At 47.3% G+C, this 24,045-nt stretch overlaps 11 protein-coding genes across 11 annotated transcripts; 4 read left to right on the top strand and 7 right to left on the bottom strand.

Moving 5' to 3' along the window:
• Positions 1-134: 134 nt before the first annotated feature.
• On the bottom strand, positions 135-3,663 carry F5Y00DRAFT_274270 (uncharacterized protein; the record flags this gene model as incomplete). The annotated part of the gene is made up of 3 exons (XM_048013330.1): positions 135-1,720; positions 1,797-3,178; positions 3,236-3,663. 3 exons carry the CDS (start codon positions 3,661-3,663, stop codon positions 135-137), a joined length of 3,396 nt encoding a protein of 1,131 aa, XP_047867977.1.
• A 227-nt stretch (positions 3,664-3,890) lies between these two features.
• Positions 3,891-7,133, bottom strand: F5Y00DRAFT_228495 (Six-hairpin glycosidase-like protein). The gene is made up of 6 exons (XM_048006636.1): positions 6,219-7,133; positions 5,376-6,167; positions 5,324-5,329; positions 5,216-5,250; positions 4,383-5,142; positions 3,891-4,315 (listed from the first exon to the last, which is right to left on the bottom strand). Exons 1-6 carry the CDS (start codon positions 6,484-6,486, stop codon positions 4,074-4,076), a joined length of 2,103 nt encoding a protein of 700 aa, XP_047867978.1. The 5' UTR covers positions 6,487-7,133; the 3' UTR covers positions 3,891-4,073.
• Positions 7,134-7,284: 151 nt separating this feature from the next.
• F5Y00DRAFT_228497 (maintenance of ploidy protein mob1) lies at positions 7,285-8,754 on the top strand. The gene is made up of 2 exons (XM_048006637.1): positions 7,285-7,460; positions 7,561-8,754. Exon 2 carries the CDS (start codon positions 7,957-7,959, stop codon positions 8,425-8,427), a length of 471 nt encoding a protein of 156 aa, XP_047867979.1. The 5' UTR covers positions 7,285-7,460; positions 7,561-7,956; the 3' UTR covers positions 8,428-8,754.
• F5Y00DRAFT_228500 (mitochondrial carrier domain-containing protein) lies at positions 8,755-10,877 on the bottom strand. The gene is made up of 5 exons (XM_048006638.1): positions 10,077-10,877; positions 9,771-9,989; positions 9,522-9,707; positions 9,315-9,467; positions 8,755-9,264 (listed from the first exon to the last, which is right to left on the bottom strand). Exons 1-5 carry the CDS (start codon positions 10,345-10,347, stop codon positions 9,053-9,055), a joined length of 1,041 nt encoding a protein of 346 aa, XP_047867980.1. The 5' UTR covers positions 10,348-10,877; the 3' UTR covers positions 8,755-9,052.
• A 1,154-nt stretch (positions 10,878-12,031) lies between these two features.
• F5Y00DRAFT_228505 (DUF1763-domain-containing protein) lies at positions 12,032-12,729 on the bottom strand (the record flags this gene model as incomplete). Its single annotated transcript, XM_048006639.1, has 1 exon — positions 12,032-12,729. A coding segment is annotated over exon 1 (302 nt), but the record flags the coding sequence as incomplete, so codon positions are not given.
• Positions 12,730-12,847: 118 nt separating this feature from the next.
• F5Y00DRAFT_228507 (zf-CHY-domain-containing protein) lies at positions 12,848-15,628 on the top strand. Its single transcript, XM_048006640.1, has 2 exons — positions 12,848-14,382; positions 14,444-15,628. The coding sequence occupies exons 1-2, from the start codon at positions 13,234-13,236 to the stop codon at positions 15,287-15,289; spliced, it is 1,995 nt and encodes a 664-aa protein (XP_047867982.1). The 5' UTR covers positions 12,848-13,233; the 3' UTR covers positions 15,290-15,628.
• F5Y00DRAFT_228508 (mitotic-spindle organizing gamma-tubulin ring associated-domain-containing protein) lies at positions 15,629-16,340 on the bottom strand. Its single transcript, XM_048006641.1, has 3 exons — positions 16,080-16,340; positions 15,935-16,012; positions 15,629-15,834 (listed from the first exon to the last, which is right to left on the bottom strand). Exons 1-3 carry the CDS (start codon positions 16,170-16,172, stop codon positions 15,769-15,771), a joined length of 237 nt encoding a protein of 78 aa, XP_047867983.1. The 5' UTR covers positions 16,173-16,340; the 3' UTR covers positions 15,629-15,768.
• A 119-nt stretch (positions 16,341-16,459) lies between these two features.
• F5Y00DRAFT_228509 (chromosome segregation protein Spc25-domain-containing protein) lies at positions 16,460-17,812 on the bottom strand. Its single transcript, XM_048006642.1, has 2 exons — positions 17,307-17,812; positions 16,460-17,204 (listed from the first exon to the last, which is right to left on the bottom strand). The coding sequence occupies exons 1-2, from the start codon at positions 17,536-17,538 to the stop codon at positions 16,657-16,659; spliced, it is 780 nt and encodes a 259-aa protein (XP_047867984.1). The 5' UTR covers positions 17,539-17,812; the 3' UTR covers positions 16,460-16,656.
• A 282-nt stretch (positions 17,813-18,094) lies between these two features.
• F5Y00DRAFT_228511 (RNA polymerase I-specific transcription initiation factor RRN6-like protein) lies at positions 18,095-21,448 on the top strand. The gene is made up of 3 exons (XM_048006643.1): positions 18,095-18,399; positions 18,458-20,447; positions 20,497-21,448. The coding sequence occupies exons 1-3, from the start codon at positions 18,276-18,278 to the stop codon at positions 21,395-21,397; spliced, it is 3,015 nt and encodes a 1,004-aa protein (XP_047867985.1). The 5' UTR covers positions 18,095-18,275; the 3' UTR covers positions 21,398-21,448.
• A 313-nt stretch (positions 21,449-21,761) lies between these two features.
• On the top strand, positions 21,762-22,839 carry F5Y00DRAFT_228512 (DUF1000-domain-containing protein). The gene is made up of 2 exons (XM_048006644.1): positions 21,762-22,208; positions 22,307-22,839. Exons 1-2 carry the CDS (start codon positions 21,955-21,957, stop codon positions 22,716-22,718), a joined length of 666 nt encoding a protein of 221 aa, XP_047867986.1. The 5' UTR covers positions 21,762-21,954; the 3' UTR covers positions 22,719-22,839.
• A 9-nt stretch (positions 22,840-22,848) lies between these two features.
• F5Y00DRAFT_228515 (DUF814-domain-containing protein) lies at positions 22,849-24,035 on the bottom strand. The gene is made up of 4 exons (XM_048006645.1): positions 23,801-24,035; positions 23,672-23,711; positions 23,131-23,512; positions 22,849-23,061 (listed from the first exon to the last, which is right to left on the bottom strand). The coding sequence occupies exons 1-4, from the start codon at positions 23,871-23,873 to the stop codon at positions 22,915-22,917; spliced, it is 642 nt and encodes a 213-aa protein (XP_047867987.1). The 5' UTR covers positions 23,874-24,035; the 3' UTR covers positions 22,849-22,914.
• Between the last annotated feature and the right edge of the window lie 10 nt (positions 24,036-24,045).

Genomic DNA, 24,045 nt, shown 5'->3' on the forward strand with positions numbered 1-24,045 from the left:
ATATATCATATCTCTGCGGATATATTATATTGTTTATTATTTATAGAGAAAGACGTTCAGAGTCATAAAATTTATATAGAATCACTTCTAGCCGCTCTTCAGAAAGTCGAGAAAGTAGCCACATCCACCCCAGCCTAAACACCAGTAACAGTTGTTTCTTCCACTTTTAATCGTTCCCTGAACTCTGCCTCTTCTATTTTTGATATTCTAACTAAGTCCGATTGATCATACATCCTATGAGTGCCATCTCTCCCCGGCCATTCGGTCCGAGGCGGCACCTTTCCAACAAAATCTGGATGATCTCGGTCGAAGAATGGGCGAAGAAGCGGTCCAAACCGGGCTTGTAACTCTGAACGATGATGCGCGTTGGTGAGAACACCTAGTTCTAGGATATAGTCTATAACAGGTTGCAAGACATGGCTTTGATCCGGGAACCAAATCGAAACCAAGGTTCTTAAGTCAATAACATCACCGTAGTTGCCGATAATTCTAAATAGTTGTGGGGATGCTATGAGTGCCCTGGTTGATAGTATTGTCGTTCGCATATTCTCTACTTCGTTTCCTGGCTGTATCGACGGACATTCTGATTTAAAATGTACCTTTAAACGATAGCAGCTCGGGTCGATCTCCAATTTATATATATCTCTCCTTATCACAATAGCAAACCTTGGGTTTACACCGTGATAGAGCATGAACGCGATGATAGCGAAACTTGGTGTATATCCAGTACACCAAAGTGCAAGAAGCTGGTGAAACTCGGGTCCATTGAAACGTCCCAACTTAGAATCGGGAGAAGCACCTCGGTCAAAGAAGGTCTGAAGTGGTCCAATAAAGTTGAATGGTTCGTCCCTGTTCAAATGGTGGCTCCGTCCAATATCATACAGACACGAGGAAGCACATAAGTCTACCAGTTTAGAGTCTACATCTTTCCCTAAAGGAAGGTGTTCGTGGGCTCCAACTAGTATGCAAATTATAATGATGACATTTTCGGGACGTACTTCAATTAGCCTCCTAAAATAATACATGTGAAGTATACACGGGCGGGTTTCCAAGTTAGCCACCGTGCGATAGGTGCCGTCTAAGAACTGGTTGAAACGCGGACGGGCCCAGTGTCGATCGTGATAGTCCCGTTGGGAAATAATCCGCAGGATATCTTGTTTGAATGTCGGGTGGGATGGGTAAGCGAAGATATTATATGCATCATCCTTGAAATCATAGCCCCAGGGGTATCGGTTATTAAGAGAAGATGCCCTAGGAGAGAAATAGGACATAGGGAGACGGACACGCTTAAGCTGGCCCAGATATGTCTGGCAAAGTGCGTCAAAGGGATCAAACCCAGGTAATTCGAAGTCTACTCTCGGCTTAAAATGTTGGCTTTCTAGGAACTCTGTGATAGACCGATGTATAAGGCGGACCACACCTCCGAGCATATTCGGATATGTAGTCTCAGCGGGAGGCTCGCGTAGTTCGAGAAATCCTTTGCACACACCATATACCCGCCTTTCGCTTCTTTCCAATCTTTCTCTAAGCTCCGAAGCCGTGAATAGTCTAATAGGCCAGTCTATTGCAAAGTTCTGGTTCTCGATATATTCCCCCAGGAACGAGTATTGCATTAGGCACATTTGGTTTCCATGTGTAGTGGCGAAGTGAGCCAGGGAGAGCATGCTATATGCTAGTTTTCGGTTATTGGCAGGAATCGAATCCAAGAGTTGTTTAAGCACTGAGATGAGAGTGTTAGTATCTGCCACCATGGTAATAATAGTAATGGAATCGTGTTTTATGAAGCCAGTACTTACTAGGCTCAAGGTCAGTGGGAAGCGACTCGATGAGTCTCATTAGATCTTGTATTCGGTCGCCATTTGCAATTCCGTTTTCGATATGTCGAAGAACAAGCGATACCCATAGGAAGACGCCTTCCGACCCCTCAACAATGCTGTCTTCCAAGGCCATGATCTTGTACGTGTTCGATGGTTCATCGCCATCATTAAAGATGTCACCACTTCTCACCAGGACATCAATATTCATCTCGCACAATCTATCTCTGACGAACCGCTGGATATCATACCGTGTAAGGTCGTGCAGTCGGATTCTAGGATAATTCTCAAATGCATCTTGAAATATCGGCCATTCCCGGCTTGAGATACAGAGCTTCACATTCTGTGTTCCATTGGTCCACCTAACTAGTTGTCTGGCCAAATCTGCATGGTGCCCTTCGAACTCGTCAAGGCCGTCTATAAAAAACACAAACTTATGCTGTCCATAAGCCTGTTTTTCTATGAGCCTCTCGAATGCTTGCCGGCATTCATGATGTTCAATGTAAACATTTTGTCTTTGCATTGATTCTTTCCACTGCTCTGGAAACGCGAGGTGTATAAGTTCAGGGCATTCTGAGAGGAGGCAATGTAGTAACCCTCGAATCAAGCCATTGGTATTTTTCTGCAGATCAGATCCCGGCTTCCAAAAAAAGAATTTACCCAACACAAGCTTCTTCCCGTCCGCCCAGATTTCTAGGTAATCCATTGTTTTGCGATGTCGAACAAGGTGCTTCATTAGTGTCGATTTCCCAGAACCTGGCTTGCCCGAGATGTAAAATATTCCTGTGCCTTTTCTGAGCCAAGCAATAAAGCTATCCCGAGCTTCAGCCATGGCTTGCCATTTCGATTCAGGTATATCTGCTACTCTAGAAATAGCGCGTGGTACTGGTGCTGAGGCATACCAAAGTCTATCTAAAGGTTTAACGGAGTTTTCACTTTCTGCCATGGACGACGCATCGTCTAGGATCCATTTCAAGCTCGAACTATCACTTAGTTGTTCTTCTAGACTGTGAGTAACAGAGAAAGAATCATGGACCCTCTCTTGGGTATTATCTACCGGTCCTGTGGCACTAATGTCGAAAATCCAGTCGAATGTTTTCTCATAAGCTTCTTCGATATCTTCGAACCTTTCATTCATCAATTGAAAACGTAGTGAGTCTAGAACCCGGGCCTGGCGTGTCTTCAAGATAGCCTCATCGCTTAATTGAACTAATGACCGGACTTGACCCAGTGCTTCGGTACTGAGGCAAGAGACGTTGGTACCTTGACGCAGAGATTCGATGTTCCTACTAAGCGACCGTAACTCATCTTGACTAGCTTTGCCACTTGTGATAAGCCGATCGAGGAGTTCTAGTGAGTCGGATCTACATACATTATATCGGTCAGAAATATCTAAGATGTTTGTTGAAGGTTCTTCTTACTTTATAGAGCTGAGGAGTTCCAGCCCTAGCTGCTGTTTACAACGATCCAATCTCTTTTCCAATTCAGACTTCTGGTCACTCTTCCGCCAGTTGCGTACTGCAGCTTTCAATGCATGTCGTCGAGAATCTGGGGTTTTGGTCTTCAGCTTATCGAGCAACTTCATAAGTTCCTCCGACGCATTTTCGCACTCGGCAGCGATGCCATAAAGAGCGTTATTCTGCTGTGAAGAAGAACCAATATGCTTAGCCCCTTTCAACTTGGCAGTGAGCTGTTGGAGACGTCCCGTCATAGAAGATAAATCTTCGTTGTCCGCACTGGCGCCTGACTTTGACTCGTATATGTTATTGGCTGCGGAAATGAGTTTGAACCCAAAGTCTACAAAAGTGATAATATTGCCTGCGAAGCCGATTGCCGCGAATGGGTCCATGTCGCCAACGAACTTAGTGTGACAGATGCGAGTAGATAATAAGGTTATTGAAGACTGATGTGAATGGGGGTGTGGAAAGTTAAAATTGAACTGGACAGAACGGGGTAACTACCTACCTATACTCAAGTCTCAAGCACAGCCTCAGAGCCTACTTCGCTGTCACAGCCACTGTATCGCCGAGCGAATCGTTACTATCTTATAGTGTGTTACAACAAACCCGTTATTGGATATCTACATATGTAGGTATTCGCTACGACAACCCCAGTAGTCTGCCTACAGGTAATATAGGTACACAACAGCGGAACAAACTATGTAGAGCTATCTTGAAAAGACATTGATTTCAATGTAATAGTCTTACATTGGCTCGTAGGATATAAACCTGTATACCCCCTTTCCAGCTCTCCCAATAATCACAGACCAGGCACAAACCCTTCAACCCGCACATCCCAGCCCTCGGGAAAGTGCGTCCCAGGCTCGCCATCCCACCCCCCTGCCATCATAGCCATAGCCAACAAGAACGAACTCGCCCCCGGGAAATAGGGGGTCGGCACCCGCGATCCTCCAACGGGATACCCCGCATCGTCGAATTCGAAAAGGGGGTGGAGTAGATATGCCACAGCCTGGTCGATGTCCCCGAGGCGAAGAGAGTTCACTACGTTGGTTTAAATAAGCGCCTATATAGGAGATAATATAAGGGGGGCTAGCTTAATGTAACTTACTAGCCAGCATCGGAAAATCCCAACCCCAGCAGTCCTCCAAGTCCCAGAGATCCCGAATCTTATCTGCCGTGTTCTTCACGACCGTCATGTTTAGAGGCGGCCCGCTGCTCGGCGGGGGGAGCAGGCCGAAGATTGCGGACAATGCCGGGTGGTCTTGGACGGTGGTGCCGTTCCACATGTTCGGAATACCCTCGTACACGGCGAATGCGTCGTCTGCGATGGGTAACGGCGCTAGATTGTTTCGTATGTCGACCCATTTACGAGGTGCTGTTTGATTTTGTCTCTGCTTCCACCTGATACCGACGTCCAAGCCGAAGCGCCAGTAGGCCAGCTCGAATGTAGGGTTGATCGTCGCGTTGGGGTTGGTGTTTTCCGAGGCCGGGTACATAGGCGGTCCTAGATCGCAGAGGGCAGTTGATTCGTTGAAGAAGGCGTATGATGCCATGAAGTCAGCGGTAGCGGTAAGAATCCTGTCCCAGGATTTTAATGTTGCCTCGTTAGGGAAAGACCTGTACTCGATCTCGGCGAAGTACATCGGATGAGGCTGCTGCCAGATGAGCAGCGAGTTGATTTCTCCGGGGGCTGACCTTCCAGTAGGGTCGGTCATCTTACCCCAGCGGGCACCTTGGTAGTGTTGGAGTGTCGCTCGCTCGATTGATGAATCCAAGTATTCGGAATACACGCTCGGAAGGCTGCGCCATAGCAATGGAAATTGATTCCATCGAGCGAAGTGGAGCAGATGCCACAGTACCATCTCAAGCTGTCCAGGAGAGTCAGGATTTGATACGTCCAGGTCGATCTCTACGTAGGTTGCAATGGCTTATAAGACTTACATGAAACTTGCCATACCATCCGTTATTTACCAAGCCTTAAATAATCAGTACAAAAGAGTCATTATCTACTAGTGAGGGGGCGTAAAAAGACAGTTGTGCTTCTCTTACCAGATTCTATCCCAGAGTTAGCGAAAGTAATGCTTCGACTTGAGATACTTACCCTGTGGTGGATACGAGGAAGCTGAGTTGACAGCCGTAAGATATTGAGATAATATTGTTCTCCGTTGTAGCTCTGTGGCATTTGGAGACTCAACCCCCGTCAAATCAATAAAAGCACCAGAGCTCCAGAAAGACTCCCACCAAGACGTAGATGCAGACGTAACATCCCTAAAAGACGGTATATGCGTGCTCGAAGCCAGAGAGAATGCTACAGACAACTCAATCCTCTTAGTTTCCCGTGATGGATGTAGTATATAACGATGAGTCCCTTCGATAGGCCCTGAAATTTCAGCAGAAGAATCCCACGAGATCGAAACATAGTACGAGGCGTCGTCGATATCGTGCCGAATAGTTGCAGTACTTTCTCCGCGCTGTAGTGTGGTAGTGTGGTTATTCGTAGCGTCGAAAACGCCGACAAAGGGGGCGTCAAATTTGTTCCGCGCCGGCAGAGGAAAGTCGAAGAATATGCCTAGAGATTCTGTACAGAAGAGCTCCGACTCTATGGAAATGCTAACTGCGTCGGAACTTGTATCTGCCCATGTTTCGACCTCAACAGGAGCCTTGTTATAAGTGAAAGAAGAAGATATTTTCCCCGTCCAGAGGTCGAGTATCTGAGACTTGTCTTCTAGTAGTTCCTCGGTCACATTATCTTCATCGAACCAGAGCCCAAAAGTCCCCAAGTTGACACGTTGGGGATTTTGGATTAGCCAGTTGGATATTTCGTTCTGTGCTGGGTTGGGCTGGTTGTAGTTGACTAGTCGACCATGGGTATACCAGTCCACGCCAGTGAAGTCTGGAATACGTTAGAGTAGAGTTTTCGTCTTGGAATTGACTTGATACTTACCATCTATTGAAGTCTGACCACCGGTGGTTGGAAGACTAAAATTATGCCAACCCCAAGTAGACATTGTCGCGAAGGGGCTGAAAGTCTGAAGACCCGTGACGTCTGCCCCAAACGCGAAGTTGCCGTTGCCAACTTGCAACGGGGTAGTCTTAGAGCTAGCATTGCGATGAGGATTAAACGATCGAACGACTTTACGTCTGTCAATCTCACAAGTAGCTGAGAGGCCCTGGAGGGCTACCAGTAAGAGTGTAAAGATCTGTCTTAACATTGCTACGATGCAAGACGAGAATTACACTCGCGGGAAGGTATTAATTGTCATAGAAACAAGAGTCTATACATACCTACTTATACTTATAGATGTACCCATCATACCATACCACCCTATCACTAAGTATAGTACAAAAATCATATCATAGCACACCAATAACACCGTACCAAGGCTCGACAAGAGCTCTACTGCAACCACTGGTGGAGACTCCAATTACCCGGATCTCTCTAAAACCTGGAGAAGCATGAGGGATTCCCATTTGCGGGGTCTAGCTTGACTTAGGTCGTTCTCGTGGGTTTTCGGTGAGTTGATAGCCCGACGGCAGACTGTCGTATACATGAGCGAGAGAAATGGATAGGCAAGTGTCAAAATGCTCTTGGCCTTTACTGGTTAGAGAGCAGAGTTACAATTTTGTAATATGAGGTAGACTTTGAAGGGTACGATATCACTAATTGCAGATGGCCAACCAACGTATTGACATTTCTGAAATAAGAAATATGGTGTAGGATGCCGAATTGACGTACTAGACGCCCCTCCTTTTTTGCTGCAGTAGTAATTTAAAGAATCCTGACATCAATTGTAATGGAATTTAAAAGCTTAACTTTAGATGAGGTCAGAAGATGAAGAAGCAGGAAAGCGTTTACATAGGTTAGGTACCTACCCAGGAAAGCGGGCAGCAGCAGGGAACCCCTGCATCAGATCGATGTGGAGGGAACTTGGAAGCACCCGCCGGCATTTACGAGGTCCGTGCACATCATAGCAACCAAGCAAAACATCCCAATTCATTTTACATACATACTCCATACATACATCCATATATCAATCGTCGGACACACTTAACTGTTACAACAGACAAACACACATACAATTAATCACTCAACAACCAGCTGCCGTGCTCCTACTCACAGCCAGTCACCGTACTACGCTGCGCTTCGAACCAAGCACTCACTTGTAAACTTCATATACATAGCAAGGTAAGTCCACCACGCTTGTTTACCAGGTCCCCCCTCGTGTACCTATCTATCTACCGCACAACCGAAATCGAGCCCCGCTAACACCAACGTAATGGCGCAGTCGGTAGAGCAGCCGAGCTCGAATAATTCCCCCCTGCGAATTATCGGGGAGAAGATGACTTCCTTCGTCACCACCGTGTAAGTCGATGCCGAAACAAATTACCTACTTAATATATAATCTATCTACATCTATCTATATACCTACCTACCTACCTAACCTATATAAACATACATACATATATACATACATCAGCCCTATTCCTACCTACTAACCAAACCCGCCCCAAAACGCAGAAACCAGCGCGCGCGCAACCAATTCCGCGCCCGCGGCGGCAAGGGCGGCAACACGAGCTACCAGCTGCGCCAGTACGCCGAAGCGACCCTCGGCGGCGGCAGCCTGCGCAAGGTGGTCAAGCTGCCCGAGGGCGAGGACGAGAACGAGTGGCTGGCCGTCAACATGGTGGACTTCTACAACCAGGTGAACCTGCTGTACGGCGCCATCACCGAGTTCTGCTCCCCGCTGTCCTGCCCCGAGATGAAGGCCACCGACGAGTTCGAGTACCTGTGGCAGGACGGCGACGCCTACAAGCGCCCCACCAAGATGGCCGCCCCCGACTACATCGAGCAGCTCATGTCCTGGGTCCAGGCCTCCATCGACAACGAGTCCGTCCTCCCCTCCCGCATCGGCGTCCCCTTCCCCAAGTCCTTCCCCGCCCTCGTCCGCCAGATCTTCAAGCGCATGTACCGCGTCTACGCCCACATCTACTGCCACCACTACCCCGTCATCCGCGAGCTCGGCCTCGAGCCTCACCTCAACACCTCCTTCAAGCAGTACGTCCTCTTCATCGACGAGCATAACCTCGCTACCGGCAAGGACTTCTGGGGACCCCTCGGTGACCTCGTCGAGAGCATGCTGCGTAGTGATTGATTGATTGATTGAGTTGGTTCCAAGCCTCGGAGAGTTCTAGGGGGGGGGAAGGGGGGGTAATGATTGATGGGTAGGTAGATACGTCGATGATGATACCTGCGCCAAGGTAGAATAGTCATGCTGCATCTTTTTAAGGCTCGGCGTTTAGGGGGAAACATCAGACTACAACGTTGCTTTGCTAAGGATAGATTAAAGGGTAATTCGCTGCTCGCAGCAAAGGCTGTGATACCATCACATGGAACGACTAGCATTCGGCCGTTGCACATGTATACTATTGGCTGTGAGTTGTATCGGAGTTACGCGTGGCAGGGGTTGTCCGGCTGGGGGATCGTATCATTTTTGATTCCGTCGTGGCATGGATAACGTGCATTTATTGATTTACACATGCTAAAAACACATGCTAAAATGGTTCTGTGCGCCCCCTTGGCAATAATGTGCTATTCCAGTCATAGTTCCCGGGACTTGCTGTAAGATTTGCCCGCCAAATATGTTACCTAGCTGTCCCCTTTTCAGGTTGCCGTGCTAATCCAGGGTGTTACATGACCCTTACCGACGCCACATCGACTATGTATGTTTTATCGTACTGAAAGATGGTACAATGGCTAATTAACCCGTCACGAGCAACCTAGTCTTCCTTGAGAGCGTTGATTCGCTTTTTGAAAAATTCAAACGCTGAGAAGAAGACTGCATTGACGGCCGCAGATCGGCCCATAGACACGCCAAGTCCACGATACATATCTCGTCTGAAAAACTGTATCTTCGGGACGGGCACTTTCTGGCCCTTGGAATACATCAGTGCATTTCGCTGGTAGATGCTTTTGACGGAATCGATGGGATCTAGAAAAGAGTTAGCTTGAAATTGTCAAACTGACGTAGAGGGCACCAACAAATCAAAGCCCACGATACTATGCCGCACAGAGCTCCAGCGGCGAGGACGGCAATGGGATTCTTGTGAGCATCCTTCCCGCTGAAGGTCGTTAACAGCTGCTTGCTGCTTTCATACGTGGCAAAATAGATTCCCGTTCCGAGGGTATCTCTCACTATAGCTGTGTTAGCTAGTAATGAAGATTATTCTCTGATGGGAACCATCTTACACAAATGTAGGTTTAATCCGGTGTACATTCCGCTAAAGCCTCTATGCTTGACTATGTTGGCAAGAGTCTTGAAAGTTCCTTTATTATGATAACTGAGAGCAATGGCTTGCCGCTGCGGATCTGCGTTCTTCTGCTTCGCCATAAGAACCGACACTTGGGCGCTGAGTTTAGTTAACTCGAAAGGACCTGATTTTGCGTCCGTCAGTTTCTAGTTCGAGTCGCGTCTCTAGAGTTACCGGGTTGTCTTACATGCAATAAAAGTGATGCCAGAACCAGCTGTGGCTCCGGCAGCCCCGAAACAAGCAATGGTACCCAAATTCGGGTATGTGCCATTCTTATTGACGTGTTCGAGAGGACAGAAGCCGACGTGCTTCTTCATCCAGTCGGAATAAACGTGTTTAGAGCGTTGGTAGATGGAGAAAGAAATGGTTCGTACAAGAGTAACACTGGCTAAGGGAGCAGTTACACCTACATGGCAGCGTGGCGTTAGCTATATCGTCGTCGGCGGAAGGACGACTACGAGCTTCGTGGTACGCCCGGTCTCGAGTCACATACCTCGAAAGAAACCTCGAACACCCTCCGAATTGTACGTGACGCGTACACAGTCCAAAGCACCGGCATAGGGGTACGTCTGCAAACGAGTCTTTACGCTATCAAGAGGAAAAGCAGCGACAGTCGACATAACACTGGAGATGCTCGCAGCCGTCTCCGTTCGGTAACGTTTTATCCACCTCCGTGGTTTCTCACTTCCGCCACTGAGCTGAGGCATGGTCCGAGTCCGGATCGTGGAGCTGGTGACATCTTGGAAATTGGACTCAGCTGGCATGGCTCACTTGTTTAGCAGCAGAAGCTGTATTGCGGGGGAAGCTTCAGACAATGGCCTCGTAATGAGGGCCAGAGTCATCGGCGTGGTCGCGATACACTAGCGTCTCCTGCTAGCAAGAGATATGCCATCAAGATCCCGAACTACGAGGACTCGATGGGGGTTTCGGGATGCGGGGTCGAAAAGAGTCGATCGCAGAGGAAAGGGAGAAAGGTATGGTTTTTGGTTTTTTTTAAAGTTGTTGTAGTCTAAAGACGAATGCTAAAGACAAATGCTAAAATATTGTAGAAGTATTGTATTTCATCTACGCACAACACGGAGATAATGTGTAGGTATAGAAGTATAGAAGTAGAGCTGATTGCCGTCTACGTACCGCAAACAGGCCAATTGAACTTGAGGAAGCTAAGATTTGTCCAAAGTCTGCTTTTCTGCGGGGTTTGCGCGAGGATACAAAGCAAAGGATGATATTGGACCCCGGAAGTTGACGTACGTAGTTGTAGATTATATGGATAGGATTGAGAAGCTGGGCGGGCGGGAACAAGAAGTTGAAATGGAGGCTAGGGCCTGGGGGGAAAAGAGGGTAGGGGCTATGTACAACTACAAGGTACTTCCTATGACCCCACACATGCTTCCAGTGATGAGGGATGCTACGGATGATGTGTGGGTACTTAGGTACGTAACTTAAATACTAAAACAAGCTAGTCCAGTAAAAGAAGGGCTAGAGGAGGGGAAATCGACTGAGGTTGGACGGTTGTTGAATGAAGTCACCAGTTAGAAGAATACCTAGGTTAGGTACGATAGTGGTTCAACATTATGATGCTTGGAATGTTTGGAGTACCTGCAATTCTCCACTAATCCATTAAATCAGTCACTGACTGACTGACTGACTACATGCACTATGCACTAAATGTACAACCGCCCGTATGTAAATGTGTAACACGCACTGCCAATGACGATCTTCTTCATGCCTATGTACAGCTCTTTGTCTTATCCGTACGAATTCGGTTGATCGCCCGCTATGGCCTCGACTACCTTTTACCCCGATACGCCTCCTCCTCTCTTAGGCGACCGTCCTATGCAGGTTCGAAATAGCTGATAGATGGTTGGTCGACGAAGCGGGAAAGTTGGAGTTGATCACCTTAACGAATGCGAAAGATCCAAGCCCATATCCTCCACCGGGATAGCATACTATTTAACCAGCGTTTCAAGCCAATTGTCTCAAGCATAGAAAGCCATTGTATTTAAGCTCGGAAATTCCGCGGTGCGTTTCGTTGCCCGTTCACTAAGTATATCCGCGTGATGAGGACCCTGACTCAGGCCCTTGAATTCGGGGCACTTAAGCTTCTGCATGCAACCCATCGAAGCTTGCTCCTAAATTGACTACAGCCCACGTTTTCGTGCAGGCCGGACGCTCTTCGTGAGGGGCGCATATCAAATACGACATGCTTATTATTTGGATTGGCGCGGAGGCCTCATGTCCATTTTGGAGTCAAGTGTGAGCGTCAGAGCGTAAGAGCGTCAGAACATCGCCGGCTAGATTCAGTACAAGGCCAATTGGGGAGACTAGCAGGACATAAATATCTGCCGATGGCCTTGGGTAATGGAATGAAACCGAACGTGGCAGTATGCACTGACTACACATAGAACTTAAAAACTTAGTGACGACGCAACGAGGCTAGAAAGTGTATATGTTCGTGCGGTATCCTATCGTAAGCATAAACCCATGGACTTGTTGAGCATGGCGATAGTCATATCATAATGCTTATAGGCCGTTTTTTCAATAAAAATTTCGAACTCGGTTCGTTTCCTAAGAGCTAGTTAGCTATCGATAGAATGAATGCCAGAGGCGTGGCTTTACCTAGGCGCATTTATTGAATGCTCGACTATTTTCCAGGGCGTCCGAGAAGCATAGTATCGGTAGTAAGCCACTAGTAAGAGATTTTTGAGGATATTATGCTCTAACCCACGAGTCCTAGCGGCAGCTTCAAGAAAGCGCAAGGTCCTCGCTGTACTTCGAGGATCAAACTTGGCCCCCTTCTCACGGAATGCCGCCCTCAGTCGGTCTCGAGCTACAAAGCGAGCTGGTTTTGAAAACTGCACAGCATGAAGGAGCCCGCGATATAGATGACGGTATGCATGGATGACTCTGAGATCAGCCATTGTTGAATTCCCTAAAGCCGATTTGATATATGATATATGACGGTTTTAGAATCCACGTCCCTCGGCAGTAATAATCGATCAGTTATTTGACATAGCAAGTTTTTGTTTTTTTGTTAATTTGTTATTACACGATTGCGCATTTGCGTAGCCCAAAAAAAAAGATGCACTACCTATGCCAAGAAGATGTCCTAGTGTATCAGCCGCTGCCGAGGCCAGGTTAGGTACTGACATACGGAATACATGGATGTACTTTACCTCTAAAGCGGTATGAATACCTCTATATTGTATGTAGTTTCCATGTATATTTGCGCTTAAATCACGCTACGATATACATAAATATACTAATTCAATAGACGCGGTAGTGTGGCAATGAAACGGGGTATATCGCTGTGCTAGGAAAGGTTAAATCGATTTAATGCCATGTCATGTTTCGATCGGATCCACGATCCACTTTGATGTCACTGTCTTCCACTCAAACAACCCAATCGTCGCGAATACACTACCGGTCCCGTGGCGTTGCCCAGAAGGCGGTTCATCCCAAGCATCCGGACGGGATATCTTATTATACACACGACTCTTGCATCATTTTTCTATCTTCCTATCTCTATTCTACCTATAACTTATAATTATTCCTTTTATTTATTTTCTGTTTTATTCGTGTCCCGACGAGGTTGACCATGACAAGTCTTCGTAACTAAATTCCGATCGCAGCCCCCGTCTCCTTTTCTGATGGCGTCGCTCGTTACCGACTTTCTTGTCAACCCGGTCATACGACAAGCAAGACGGTTCTCACGATCATCAGGTAACCATACCACTTCCGACTCCATCTCGCCTGCCGAAACACCCAGCGAACACAAAGAATGCACAGACGATGCTATATCAGAGACAGAAGAAGATTCATACTTGGACGACCGAGTAGATGAGAGCATACCGTCGTCTCCCTCGTCACGGAGCTCCGTCCACCCAAGCCCAAGCCCACATAATGAAGTAGCTGACTTGGATGAGAACATTGCCCAGTTCAATGCCATAAATCGTACCATCGCCCGCAACCCCGATACGCATATCTGCGACCATGACATTCGAGATCTCGACACACATCTCAGTTCGATGTCTATAAGTAGCTCCACCATGGCACCAGATAGTATTTTATCCCCTGCCGATATTTCTTCTCCAAGGATAGAACGAAGAAAATCTTTACCCGAGGATGATGGGATGAGTTCATTGAGGAAACGTGTATTCGCCATCCAAGCACAGGATGTTGAACCAGCCGAGAAAGCCCGTTTAATGCACCAGCTTCTAATAGAAGGTTACACGAAATCAAGAAAGGTGGTCCTAATAGAACGACCCCTAACGCCCTCCAGCCCCACAACATCAGAACAACGACGATCCCAAGGTCCTTTAGAATCCTTTAAATTCTGGCAGAATACTTCAGAAGAGACGGTAACACTTGAGGAATTTGATTTGACACCCGAGGATCTTCAGCCTACATTTGCGCCACCGAGGGAAATATCGGAAGAATCTGGTGAATATGCAGAAGATCCCGAAGACGATCGACCTCTCGGCTGCGAGCATTATAGGCGAAATGTTAAGCTGCAATGCTCCACGTGTAGTCGGTGGTACACATGTCGTTTCTGTCATGACAAGGTAGAGGACCACAATCTGATTAGAAAAGATACTAGAAACATGTTATGTATGTATTGCGGCACTGCCCAGAAGGCTAACGATGTCTGTATGTCGTGCGGAATCTCAGCTGCTCGTTATTACTGCAATATATGCAAATTATGGAACGACGATCCGGACAAACCTGTCTACCACTGCAATGACTGTGGTATCTGCAGGATCGGAAGGGGAATTGGTAAAGACTTCTTCCATTGCAAGGTAAGATGGCTAGTTCTAAGTTGATGTTATATTTGTGCTTTGTGCTGATCAGCTAAACCAGACTTGCTGCGCTTGCATCGCCATAGGCCAGGAGAAGGACCACAAGTGCATCGAGAGGTCTACCGACTGCGACTGTCCTATTTGCGGCGACTATATGTTCACTTCTCCCAAGGCCGTATGCTTTATGAAATGCGGACATAGTATTCATCGCGAGTGCCTTGATGAGCATATGAAGGTTGCCTATAAATGCCCGATATGCAACAAGAGCCTGGCAAACATGGAGTTGCAATTTCGGAACCTTGATATCGCAATCGAAACGCAGCCCATGCCACCCGAGTTTCAGGACACGCGAGCGTTGATTCTATGCAACGACTGTTCTACCAAGAGCACAGTCACATACCATTGGCTAGGTTTAAAGTGTGGCCTCTGTGCTTCTTATAATACCGCACAGCTTCAGATACTTGGCATGGCAGACGAGACAATCGAAACTGACCTGCTTGGCCGGGAAATAGAATTCTCCGAACTGACAACTTTACGAGGTATTGCGGAGGGGGTTGATGGTGCTCGGGCTCGTGATATGAGGAGGCGTCATTCGTCTACTGTCGCGCGGTCGACAATCAACCAATCCATCATGGAATCGGATTGCCCCGATAGACTTGCGCGCTCTGTGTCCCCGCCTGCTGGCCTAGCGACTTGGAATGCTCCTGCGGGGCACTCTCTCGTGGAGGCTGATGACGAGGATCGAGAGGATATATTAGGATTTTGGAGTAGTAGAACGTCGGACGATGGTGAGGACGACGCAGATGATTCCGATGGTGAATATATATCGTCTTCGGAAGACGAAGACGAGGAGGATGAAGGAGACGATGATGAGATAGATGACTTCGAGCTGCTTGGGCACCGCTAAACATAACGGATTAACCTAGAGTAGTATGTGGTTGCTTAGGATTAACATTGGGATGGCGTTTAGGTATCGGGGGGCATTGAGCGCATAACGAAATTCCAGCAGGGTTTGGGCAAAAATAATTGGCATCCAGTATACAAGAAGGGAAGAATGGTTGGGCATGCAAATTGGTATATATTAGGTGGGTATAGAGGAAGGAAGTCGGTATTCTGTCTCACCCATCCCGGTGCCCATCCCGGTGCCCGTAAACCTTGGGAGAAAGTTGGGGGAAAGGGGAAAGTTCATGACTACGTATATATTGCATACAGAAACACTCAAAAACACGTCATTATTCTATAAATATACCATGATTTTATAGTGTTTGTAAGTGTAGCTACATGTAGCTGGTGAATACGAGTAAAACTCCAAACTCCTCGGCTGTGCGGGATACGGGATACCTAAAGGGCAGACTGCTGCTCTTAGAATGGGTCGTATCGCATATCTCATCGACCGGTGCTTTGCGCAAACTCTGCCTTTTGTGCCTCTTTGCGTAGAAATTGGACAACGTTCTATATAATAATAAATTGTAAATTAGTCCTCTGGTTAATAAAAGTCCATGTATATCAATCAATTCAGTAAGAGCTTGCTTGCTTGGGCTCTCGGACATACCGCGAGGGCTTCCGGGTTCACGCCATTCTCAATCATGGAGATGCAGATAGACAGCGTGCGGCGGTCGAGATGGCAGTTCTATATGTTTGTTAGTATCAGGTTAGGAGTTCGTTGTTTTTTTTTTTTTGTTTTTTTATCGACTTACTAGGATGGTGGATATCTCATGTAGGATGTCGACGGCTTGCTGTGCGGCCTGCTGCTTTTCGTTGTCGTCTCTGGCGGGACCGGCTGGCGGCATTGTGCGCTTGGGGTTTTCTTTGATAATAAGAGAGTGGGTGGTTATTAATAGAGACCGGGAGGTGGAGCATAAAACGGTGTCTACATAGAAGAATATCAAGATGGCTAGTTACATGGATGAATTGGCTAAGTTGTATGTATCCAAGATGATGAGAGGCGCGTGGGGTCGCGAACGTGGAATTTAGTGGTAATTGTTTGGTTGCAGCTGGTCGCAACTGGCTTTTTATGATCAAGGTAAATGCATGAAGCCACAAATAACTTTCAAAGCTCTTATAGGTATTAGATACGTTTCGAAAGGCATACGTTCGTTCATTAGGCATTATTCATAAACTACTTCTCTTCTAATTAAAGGGAGTAAGGCATTCTCTTTATGCCTATGTAGGTAACTAGTCATAATATACCCAAACACATCAATATCCCATAGCAACTAGACCAATACCCGACTCCAGACGCCACCACAAAATCATACGTAAAAAGCAATCGCCTTAAGACTTCATAGCCTCAACAAACAGCTCCCTCATGCCCTTTAATAGCACCGCCAAATCCCTCGTCTCATTAACCCTCTCGAGCACACGATCGACCTTCTCGCGCTCGAGCTTCGGCCTGCAGTGGCGGACGTCGTAGTCGCGAGACGAGGTGCTAAGCTCGAACCAAGCCTCGCGGTCCCAGTCCTTCTCGTCGACGTGCGTATACACGAAGCGCAGGCGGTCCGTCTGTCCCGCCCCCTCGATCTTCAGACACAGGTTCTGCATCCAGAAGTCCAGCTCCGGCACGTTGAACCGCGACTGCGACTCGATGTACTGCGCGTGCGCCCGCTGCGCCGCCAGCCGCGCTTCGATTTCTTTCTGCGTCTCGGCGATCTGCTGCTGCAGCGCGTCCCGCGACCTTTTGTTTCGGTCCCGCTGCTCGGTTAGCGAGGCGATTGCTGCTTGCATCTCCCGCGTCTCGGCGGCTTCTTTCGATATCATCTGCTGGTGCGTGTTGGTCTTGTGCTGGAGGATTTCCATGTCCTTCTTCTTCATGCGCTGGTCCTCTATTTATTTCGTCGCAACGCCCCCGTTAGTCTTGTCTTCCTTGCTACGCTATTATATGCCGTGCGGGAGTATATGGGGTGCCCGTTGGCTCTACTGCTCACCTTGCAATTCGGCAACGTTCATTCGGAACTGATTGCGCTCTTCGAGGACGCGCTTTCGCCCCTGCTCGATGAAGGCGTCGAATTTCGCGCTGAACTTGGCCATGCGGTCGCGCAGCTCGTCGAAGCCAAAGTTGATGCTGGGAAGGGAGTCTGCCATGGAGGGGGCCGTCGCCGACATCGTTTGCCGGCCGCTTAGGCTTGACGACAAGGACGATTCAAATGCAGATGCCATCTTCGGTTATTGGACTTTTCAATTCGGTAATATGTTTTTGTTCCGGCTGGTAAGTGCTGAGAAACTAATTAATTCTATTGCGTTGCGACAATTTTTGTGGTTGGTGATTAACTGCAGGGTGCCTATCAAACGCATTCACAAATCCAAGTTCACAAATCCAAGCCGCAAATGTTTATGTTCGTTGCCGAGCGGCGCTAGACTCGGCAGGCCGGGGCCCACTTAAATATACCGTTACTTTTAGGTATTTCGTAGCAACTATCACTTGTATCAATTTACCTACCTTTCAATGAAACACCAGCAAATATACTATTTTTTTCTAGTGTAGGGTTAGTCAAATATATATAAACTCTAACCTAAACCATAATATATTTACCGATAGGAGTTATTCTCATAGGAATACATTTATCACCGGGATAGCCGTTAATGCTTAGTAGTTTCAGCTAAAGGTTGCACAGAGCCTTACGCGATAAGATAATGCACACGGCGCGCTCTCTGGCTCTTCGAGGTCCAACTATTTCCCATTTTAGCAAGTTCGGCATTTTCACTTCTCATATTTTGCTAGTGAATTTTCATCTTCAGCACCGACCTCGTCTTTTAATCGACTCTTTCCAGCAAATCTTGGTTACGTTCTTCTATGGTCTATTTTGGATTGCATTCTTTGGCTCTTCAAGCCATAGCTATGTACGGAAAACAACAATTAACATTCGAGAAGAAATATATCGAGCCTGGCTCTCCGAATGACTGACCGTCAAGTCACTGAATCATCTGTTGGACTCGCAGGACGCCTTTCACATGTACCCTATAAACTAGGTAAGGCGGAGGATTGCGGATGGCAATCCACGAGGAACTTAACTCAGAATAGTAAGTTCCTATAATCCTAACTTCATTTATAAAGCATCTAGGTTAACATCTTTTGAAGCGCCTGTATTTAGGGAACTTGGCCCCTGCAAGACATGGTTTCCAGCTCCTAATACTGCTGATGTACCATGTCTTACTTCATCAACTGGTGCTGTATGGCAGGCAACCCGAAAACAGCAAAAGTGGCTATTGAAAGCCTACCCCGAAGCCCACCTTGGAAATGAATGTATCCATGACCAATTATTGTCATCGCATTCACCAGATCAGTTTCATGAGGGTGAAGCCCGATATTCATCTCTCTTTGCGATCGGTGAGTTAACCGATACAAGCGATTCAAAGAAGAGCTCTGGTGCGCCGTTGATAGCGACCGTTACTGGTGAGGCCGGCGATATCCTTCGTCTGGCCAAGCCGGGTACGGAAGAATGGCAATGGGGTGAAGATGACAATGTCTCACTACAAACTTCGAATATGAAGGAGACAGATGAGTTTATTCTATACGAGGAGGAAGAACTTGCAGGGCCTATTCGTTATCTAAAATCTGTAGTCGACTCAAAGAGATACGACCCAACGCGCTGGGTTATCGTCCAAAGAGACTCCGGAACCCGAGTGTTTCGACCGGAATACCGCAGGACGCCGACGATATCCGATTACACTAACGTAGAAACACCGTCTCGTATTGCTGCAAACCCACTGTTCACCCTCTCCAAAAGCCAGACTGGAGGGAATCCTCATTCGGATACGTCGTTCAACCCCGGCATCAGGGCGAAGCCGCCTCAATTCGGGCTCATCGATGAATGTGGGTTCTGGAGTATCTGGGATGTCGCTCATATCAGAATCAGAACTGGGAAGCCGCGTTTGAGTCTCAGCAAATGCGGTCATATCGAAAAGGGTGTTTTGAGTCATTTACCCTCTCGAGGCACGGGGATATCACAATGGCACAAGATATTATGGGTTGGCTGTGCGGGGAGCTCAGAAGAGTCGCAGACCTTCGATTTTGAGGAAGATGTGGATATTTCTGAAACCCAAGGACCCTTTCCACAGCTTGTGCGATCTTCAACGTTGCTTTTGTGCAATCCGAAGCTGGTTAGGCTGCTAGATCTCACAAATAACACGTTTCTCCCCGATCTACCCTTTTTCGGAGAGAGAGACCAAGACTCCATTCTGGACGTGCATACAAATCTGCAAGACACCCAGTACATATTCGTTCTAACTACATCAAAGTTGTTTGTAGTCAGGGTATACTCTACCCAGAGGAAGGATTGGGGCGAGGTACAGAAAAGCTCTGCTATCGTGCTATCAGTATCGCATTTCAGAGATGGCTTCGACCGAAGCTTGAAGTTTGCAGTCACCCCAGGGGCTGTATCGTCTGGGCATGCCACTTCCCTGGTCTTCGTATACTCCAGAAACAACACTCAGGTCGACCTCTTTTCCGTCACTATGCCGAAAAAGAACCCCTCTAGGGTCTCCTATCATCGCGAGGTAGTTTCGTTGGATGCCGTTCATCGCTCATCCCCAGACATAGCTCTCCAAAGTATATATTTTCATCCTACGCCAGTCATTTTGAAATCTCCAAATACACTAGCTGAGTTTACACGGCGTCTGGTCCGGCAGAAGGTTCGATTTTATCAGCTTTTTGCTATGACGAAAGACATGTGTCTTGTTTCTAGTCTCTGCACATCCACATCTACATTAACCATCAATCAGATAAAACGTCCGGACCACAGAGTATCTCGAACCAAAGACCGGCCTAAAGAAAGAAAAAAGCTGCTGAAATATATGACGTCCCATTTTGTTGTGCCGGATGATATCGACGTGCATAATTATGAAGATGGAAGCGTCCAAGACGTCACGAAAATATTTCATCCATGGCCAACAATACGAAGGCCCCTTGGGATATTCTACGAGTACATATGTACGGCTTTTTCTCTCCAGATTAAAGAAAGTCAAGAACAGTCTTCCAGAGAGGAAAACTTTGGTTCTAATCCGTTCGACCATGTTCGTGGTGTTATTGGGCAAGCTATTCGGGATGGAACCATGTCTGCCACTACTCTGTAGGTCTCCTCCATACATTTCGATGTTTTTACAATTAATCAGGACTAGTTTCGAAACGATGGAAGACCTGGCGTTGCCGGCCGATTTGAGGCAAGCTGCTACCGAATGGGACTTCGAAATAGAACAGCTCGGGCATATTAACCCTGACATAACATTAATAGCATTGAATCGACCACTCAGCCAGGTCACGGAGCCAGCAACTTCACTGCACGGACTCTTTTCTGCCCTTTTCAGTATGGCATCCAGCTCTGGTTTAAGCGAAGAGCACCGAAACTGGATGGAAGTAGCAAAATCTACCGTATTCCGACAGATGGCATGTGATGTTTATTTGTCCCTCTTTGGGCTGGTTCATCGCCAAATAGAGTCGAGGCAGACCCAACGATCTCTTACCGAGGAGCTAGAAAGCATGGCTATCGACAGTCAGCCAGAAAGCCGCATGGGGAGTTTGTCAAGATCACAGTCCGAGGTGCCTATTTCGGAACCCAATACGCCTAGAGCGGAAAGCCAAGGGGAGGATCCAGCTATGGCTCTTTTAAGGTCATACACAGGTAACGGCAAGTTTGTACCGGTAAAGCGTACAATGCTCCTGGACAAATGGGAAGTCGGAGCTAACCCTGATACTTATGTGTTCGATCTTGAGAGAAATAAGGAGGTGACTCCCGGGATGGAGAGGAGAGCAAAGCAGCTAGCCCGCGAAAGTCGGAAAAGACGTAGGGCAGAAACACTACTCCAGATGCAGAAAGACAAAGAGCCAAATCTGCCGGCTACCCAACCAGCGCTAGATACCCGCTTCTTCAACCAGCATAGCCAGCCTGTTGCGTATTCTTCACAGACCCAGGCAATGATGTCAGATCCGTTACAGACTATGTCTCAGCCAATACCGGGTATCTTTGGTCGAAGAGACGAGCGGCCGAAGAAAAAAGTTAAAAAGCGGAAAGGAGGGTTTTAGTAGTGCTTAGATATTGGAGTATCAGTGTTTAATAAAAAGCTGCCAGGAGTCTATCTTTCTAAGTCTTGAGGAGAAATGAGTGTTTTGAAACTTCAAAGCGTAATAACTATAGACTTCGCATCTTCAGATAAGTTATATTCATTACGGATGGTTAGACCGAATTTTACCCTTCTCAAATGTTTGCTCGGACTCGAATTTATGTGCTTGGATCAAAGAAACTTGGGTACCAGGTAATATTGATGTAGGCCGTTTGTATTATACCGATACCTAAAAACATGTATATGTACATTGTCTTAGTAAGAGTATATTTAACTAACTAAAGTTTGGAATTGCTAAAACGACTGGGTCAATTTACCGCATCTAACCGCATTTCCCAACTTCATGCAATTACCCGATCTATAGCTTCCCACTATCAAGTCCTAACAAGCTTCAAGCTTTCTTCATCTCTATAAAACCAAGCAATGCCCAGAAACATTTAAACTTAGCCAAAACCCAAGAGCATCCCATTAAATAATCACACGTACCGAAATACTAACTATTAAATCCCAACGGGCAAGATGTCTCATTGTCGTGAAGAACACGACCATGGTGACCATCATCATCATGACCACGATCATGACCATACGGACGAGATGGTGCCCGCTATGAATCACAGCTTATACCAGCATATCATCTTCGACCAGATCACCACGCTAAACGAGACGCTTAAGGATTCCGGCAGGAAGATCGTCGAAAAGACATGGGCTCAGAGTGAACTGCTGGAGCCGGAGCTCGAGAGCGACGCCGATGAGCAGGTTATTATAAACGTGCCGTGAGTATTGCCCCCTTTTTTACGTAGAGCGACTATATTTCATATTTCATTCATCCATCTCAACTTAACTCAACTCAACTTACTCACACCCCCCACAGCTTCACCGGCCAAGTCAAGCTGCACACAATCCTCCTCCGCTCGCCGCCTGACGCCAGCGCGCCGCGCACGCTCAAAGTGTTCACGAACCGGGAAGACGTAGACTTCGACGTAGCCTCGGAGATGTCCCCGACGCAGACGTTCGAGCTGTCGCAGTTCAGCGGCGTGCAGGAACTGCCCGTCCGCCGGGCCCTGTTCGGCAACGTGCGCCGGCTGGCGCTGTTCTTCGAGGACAACTTCGGCGACGAGGAGTCCACGCGCATCTCGTACCTGGGCTTCAAGGGCGATTGGATACCCGTCGGGCGCGCGCCGGTGAATATCCTGTACGAGGCCGCGCCGAACCCCAACGATCATAGGGTTAAGGGGACGGCGGCGTCGAGGCATCTTGACTCTGCGTTTGGGAGGGACGGGTAACGTGAGGTTTGGTGATGAAAAGGGGGTTAATCAGTCGATGGGTGGGTGCCTTTTAGTGCAGAGGGAGCATCATTATCCACGGCATCTACAATACTACAATACTACAATACTACAATACTACAACACTACCTATTATGAGGTAATCACGAAGTTTATAGTTTATATATTACTTCGGTAGGGTAATTCATTCGTTCCTTTACATAAAATCTTCCTCCCAGTTCTCATCCCTGTTCTGGTTGCTCGAGGACTCCATGTTCTCTTCCGTGAACAATTCATCGTAAGCGTGGTCCTTCTGCCACTTCTTCTCCTGCCTCTCCTTCATTATCCTGGCCTCTTCCTTCTTCTGTAGACATATTCTTGTTAAACTACCTAGCATATTTCGCAGCGAAAGTGAGGAGAAGAGGAAACTTACTCGTTGTTGTTGAGCAGCCTGGTCCCGCTTTCGTAGCTCTCTACGATGATCCTCTCTTTCCTGCTGAAGATCGGGTTGCTTCTCTACCTTGGTCTTGTTGAGCCGGTTGATGATGGCGTTCTCACGCTGGACGACGAGGACCTTTTTGACTTTGCGTGGATCCTTAAAGCTCACCTGGCCGGCGGCCATGCTGCCGTCCTTCTTTAGATTAGACCAGGGCGTATATATAACGGTGATGTTATCCTTCTTATTGCCCTCGATGGAGTTGGCCTTGGTCAGCTGCGCCAAGTCCGTCACCAGGTCTTGCGGTATGTTCTCCCACGAGTCGCCCTCGTTGAGTCTTAGATAGATATGCGCGCTGGAAAGCTTGTCCACGTGGAACTGCTCATAACAACCCCTATCGCATGAGATTCGTGACACTTTCCAAGTTGTAGTTTAAAAAACATGTTTAGGATTTTTGTTTTCATACCCTAAGGAGAGACAATATGAATACGGCGTACTTGTTTTATTTGGTAAAGAAAGGATTAGCGACGCTACTTACCAGACGTCTTCTTCCCAACCGTACTTAATCAACTCCTCATCTTTACGATGGTTGTTAGTACAATACGTACGTACGTACATGTTGGGCATGGGTCCGACTTAGACCGGGGATATAAAATAGATCACCCACTCTCGAATTTGTCCTTGCCGACGTAGACGAACGCTGGAGGATCGACGACTGTCGATTTGAAGTAATAGACCATTTTGATGCCGACGTATGAGATATTGTATGTATGTTAAAAAATAAGTTTTATTTTGACGGATTTCAGATATGAAGGAATAGAATATACTTTTTTTTTTCCTTTTTTCAGCAGACGCAAAAGTACTTTATTCCAGCGCGGGCCTGTAGATCTATGTATGTACCTAGGTACCTAA

This window comes from Daldinia vernicosa (genome assembly GCF_022497035.1).
Source record: "Daldinia vernicosa strain CBS 139.73 unplaced genomic scaffold F5Y00scaffold_8, whole genome shotgun sequence".
NCBI lineage: Eukaryota > Fungi > Ascomycota > Sordariomycetes > Xylariales > Hypoxylaceae > Daldinia > Daldinia vernicosa.